At 45.8% G+C, this 4,870-nt stretch overlaps 1 protein-coding gene across 1 annotated transcript; it reads left to right on the top strand.

Moving 5' to 3' along the window:
• LOC139190170 (nuclear pore complex protein NUP1-like) lies at window positions 1–735 on the top strand. The gene has a single exon (XM_070810053.1). The coding sequence runs from the start codon at window positions 1–3 to the stop codon at window positions 733–735; it is 735 nt and encodes a 244-aa protein (XP_070666154.1).
• Window positions 736–4,870: the final 4,135 nt, after the last annotated feature.

Raw genomic sequence — 4,870 nt, 5'->3', positions numbered from 1 at the left:
ATGATTTTACGAAACCCTAGCGCCGCCAACGATGGTTGGCTCTCGAAGCTCGTCGATCCGGCTCAGCGCCTCATTTCCTCCGGCGCCCACCGCCTCTTCTCCTCTGTCTTTCGCAAACGCCTTCCTCCGCCTCAGTCGCCTTCTACAGGTGTAAACCATGAAGCAAAGATGAAGGGCAAAGAAGAAGTTACTGTGGATCTTCCTGGAGTGCTAAAAGGCACAATTGGTCAATGTTCCGGTCCAAGTCATCCAAGTACTACTGGTGATGGAGGCGAGCTCACTGAGCTTGAACAAATTTTAGAGCAGAAAACCTTTACCAGATCTGAGATTGATCGATTGACAGAGCTGTTGCATTCAAGAACTGTTGATATGCCAATTGAGAATCAAGAGAAAGGGTTTGAAGTGATACCTTCAAAGTCGGTGGTTTCTCATGACAGAAATGAGGAATTTCCTAAAACTCCATTGCTAGGCAAAAATGGGATTGAGAGCCGCCTTGCTTCAAACCCTGTTGTTAGTGCAACTGTCCTTGATGAAGAAGTTGCTTCACCTGCAGAACTCGCCAAAGCCCAACGCATGTCTCTCTCTCAGCCACAAACAGCAGCAAACAATCTTCTTCCTCAACTCGCCATCGACGCCTCGAAAGTCACGGCAAAGCAGCAACGCCTCGGTTCCCTCAACGTCTTTCGCGGACTCACGGTTGTGGGAAGTGGCAAGAACATGCAACATCACTGTTAACCTGCTGCTGCATCATCTTGACAAAATCCTCACTGCATAGCTTGGATTCGTTGGGGTAGCATCTTCGAGCCGCCTCATCTGGTGCCGTTGCTGCTGCAGTTGAAGAGTGTGAGCTGAGCTGCAGTTGTGTCGCGGGGACAAGACTTCGAGTACATACGATCTCGTTGAGCAAATGCACTTCTGGTATGTGAGTACGGTGAAGGTCTGAGATGGACGGGAAAGGTGATGCCGCTGTCACTGGCGCCGAAGCGGCGGTGAAGGTGAAGAGGCCAGCTGGAGTCGAAAAGCTCGAGAATGGTGGTTGCGACGATTGGAGGTTGATGACGCTCTCTTTGGGTAGAGAGGAAAGACGAGGACGGCGGCGTGGAGCAAGTTTGTCTTTGGGGGAGCCTTGAGAATTAACGAGGTGGAGTCTGTTGGCTGTGCTCGGTGGTTGTGCTCACCTTCTCCTTCTGCCCATCAGCTTCAGCAGCACGTACAGCCCTTCCTCATCCGTCTCTTGCCTCGCAGCTGCCGACAACTTCAAAGACCGCTGTCAAACGACTAGCCGGCCGAGAAGTGCTTCCTCAAACTCCAGCTCTCCGTCCGTCTTCGTCCACTCCCTGCAAATTCCTCTACCCATCACCCAAATTTATACATAAAAATATATTTAAAAAAAAAAAAAAAAAGGGGGGGGGTTTGATCTTTGGTGCGTCTGGCACCATGATTAAAGAAAAAAGAAGTGTTTGATATTTGGTGCTCTGGCACCATGTGCAAAAAATAAAACAGGGGAAAAGAAAGGAAAATATAAAAAATGGATGGTGCATCTGGCACCATGTGCAAAAAGAAAAAAGATAAAAAAAATAAAAAAAAATAAATAAATAAAAAAGCATTAAGAGAAATAAAAGTCCATTTTATTTATTTTTCTGGAAATTTTACATAAATTTGCATTATACATACATTTAAAAAAAAAATCAAATCAAATCAAATTTACAAGAGGGGATCTTCAAGGACGATCAGGTGGCGCCTCAGTACTCGGCGGAACCCCAAGAGAAGGAGGCACTGAAGGTTGATCATTTGAGGCTTCATTACGCGGTACAGCCCCAGAAGAAGAAGGCAAATGCTGCTGGAACAAACCCACAAACCTCTGATGATCAAGTAAAATCTGACCATCAGATTCCTGCATCTGGTCAATCTTCCTCTTCATGTTTGTCGCATAGCTATGTGCGAGCTTATGCAACTGTTTATTCTCCTGCTTGAGCCCTCTAATATCCTGTTTGAGACTCATCACTTCAGCCGCCAATGATTCAACTTGACGGGTTCGAGCAAATAGACGTTGGGCCATATTAGACACAGAACCTGCACACTGCACACTGAGAGCCAGAGAATCCTTAACAGCCAACTCATCAGACCGTTTGGAAAGTAGTCTGTTATCTCTGGGAGTGACAAGGTTCCGGGCCACCACCGCAGCGGTCATATCATTCTTCATCACCGAATCCCCGACGGTAAGAGGACTAGTAGGGGATATGAAGGATGGGCGCCATATGTTGTCTGGAGAAGGCGGGACTGCCTCTTCACCAAGATTCAAGTCAAAACGACGGTCGGAGGGTCCAGACATTTTCAAAGTGTTGAAGAAAGAAGAGGTCGGACGAATCAAGATCTTAGAAGTGCAAGAAGGGAGTTTCTACAAGCGAAAATTCAAGTGTGCTTTGAAACGAACTGCGTGCCTCTATAAAAAATCAGCACTCGACGGGATTTCAGAGATCGAAGAGGTGAGCTCAGAGTTCGAAAATGCCGATTCAAAAATCGAAGAGGCAAGCTCAGAAATCGGAGAAGCATCTTGCTTTTCCAGACGCGTTAGCACCCGTCACACGCAAACTCAGCTTTGGGGAAATCACGGGCAATTTGTTAAAGCGCCAATCCCAGATATCAAATAGGCGCCAGTCTTTTTCAACCTCGTCAGCACCCGTCACGCGCAAACTCAGCTTTGCGAAAATCACGGGTAATTCGTCGAAGCGCCAATCCCAGATATCGAAGAGGCGCCAGTCTTTTTCAGCCTCGTCAACACCTATCACATGCGCACTCGGCTAGACGAAAATTTCGGACAATTTGTCGAAGATTTCTGATAAAGAAGAAAGCACGTGAAACCATACTGATCAATCACGCATTGGTTACCGACACGAGTAAAAGAATAGTACCTCTACAGGTACTAAAGAAATCCCTATAACTATCCACCTTCACCCTCCATAGCAAGGCAGACATACAGAACCTTTCTTTATCTCCGAGAATGCCTTCCCAACGAAGCCTCTCGGGTCACTTAATGTTCCTTATTCCTTGGGGTACCTCTGCAAGCCAATGACTCCAAAGCAAAAGTATCTCATATCACCAGGGTAGAAAGCAAGAGTATCTCATATCATGCGTTCTCCCTGTCCCTTCCTTTGTCCTTGTTCCTACCTACAAAGACAAGGATAAAGAAAACAATATGCCGGAACTTCCACTCAAACTCGGGTAAGGAACCGACTGCTGGGAACCCTTCCCTGATTGCCTACCTAGCATTGCTCTCGAGTACTCGTCTCCTACTGCTGCTGTACTTCCAAAGAAGCTGCCACATCTGCCTGAAGAACAGATAAAGGCAAGTGAAAATGATACCTTGCAACATGTGGAGACAACGTGCAGAAGAAACAAGCAGAGAAGAATGCGGTCTGCACAGTCAACTCAGCAGAAGGAGTCCGAACTGAGGAACTCGAGAAGCTGCCACATCTGCCTGAAGAAACAAGCAGAGAAGAATGCAGCATGCACAGTCAACTCAGCGGAAGGAGTCTGAGATGAAGAACTCGAGAAGATGCCGCATCTGCCTGAGGAACAGTTAAAGGAAATGAAAATGATACCTTGAAGCATGTGGAGACAAGTGCAACAAAGCACGTGCTGGGTCATCCGCTACTTCTTCAAAATCAAAAGTATCTCATATCATCAGGGTTGCAATCACTCTGGACGGTGAACTCGTTTTGACCTTCAAATTCTTGGGTCGACTTACTAGGCGTTGTGGGCTGCACGTGCCGATTCACCGCCCTTGAATCAAATCCTTAAAGATCAAGTCACCAACTGGAAGAAGAGCCCATCAATCTTGAAGATCATACCGTTGACCAAACTGCTCAGGTGTGAATTAGAAAGATTGAACAAAGCAACAAGTCATCACCTCCACCTCGTGCCTGTTTGTCATGTGTTCGAGTCAACCTTCAAGAATCAAGCCTTAACGGCCCTTGAAGAAGCTTCCAGCCAAATTCAAGATCAAGCCTTGACGGCCCTTGAGGAAATCACAAGTCCGATTCAAGATCAAGTGTCTACCACCCTTGAATCAAATCCAGTTCAAGAATAAGCTGTGGAAAGTCAACAATTAGAGGAATCCAGAAAGTCCTCCAATCCAGTTCAAGATCAAAGCTGTGGAAAGTCAACAAGCGCAACAAAATACGTGTCGATTCACCCACTACCAAAGCCAAAGATCATCTACCACATGAAGCTCCTTGTGGTCCAATTTCAACCTTCAAGATCAAGCTTCGACGGCCCTTGAAGAAATTTCAAATAAAAGTTTAAGAACAAGCCTCGACGGCCCTTGAAGAAATTTCAAACAACAATTCAAGATCAAGCCTCAACGGCCCTTGAAGAAATCTCAAGCCCAATTCAAGATCAAGCCTCAACGGCCCTTGAAGAAATCTCCAGCCCAACTCAAGATCAAGCCTCGACGGCCCTTGGATCGACATCTACAGTAAGGGACTTCAAAACGCATCTCCTACACGTGACAAACACATGTATACGACGTGCCTTGAAGTGGGGGCATTTGTAGACATCGAAATTTCGTAAATAAATGTTGACCGATAAATCAAAGTGTCAACGCTCATGTATTACATAAATTTTACACGTAGCGTGTGACTCAACGAAAATTGAAATGAGTTGGAAAAGTCATCAAATAGGACACGTGTCAACACCTGGCAGAAACGACTTATTTCATCTGGGATATTATATTCAAAATTAGGCATTGGAAAATTCTATAAATACAAGCCCATTTCATTCATTTAGGGGACCAATTCATATTACACCTTGAAGCTCTGAAGCTCTAAAACTCCGAAGCTCTCAAGCATCCAGGTTCCCGAAGAATCAA

Source organism: Malus domestica, chromosome 01 (assembly GCF_042453785.1).
Source record: "Malus domestica chromosome 01, GDT2T_hap1".
Classification (NCBI taxonomy): Eukaryota; Viridiplantae; Streptophyta; class Magnoliopsida; order Rosales; family Rosaceae; genus Malus; species Malus domestica.
This window is presented reverse-complemented; position numbering and strand designations above follow the sequence as displayed.

Excerpts from the sequence above, each read along its gene's own strand:
- LOC139190170 (XM_070810053.1), top strand. The coding sequence starts at position 1 with ATGATTTTACGAAACCCTAGCGCCGCCAACGATGGTTGGCTCTCGAAG.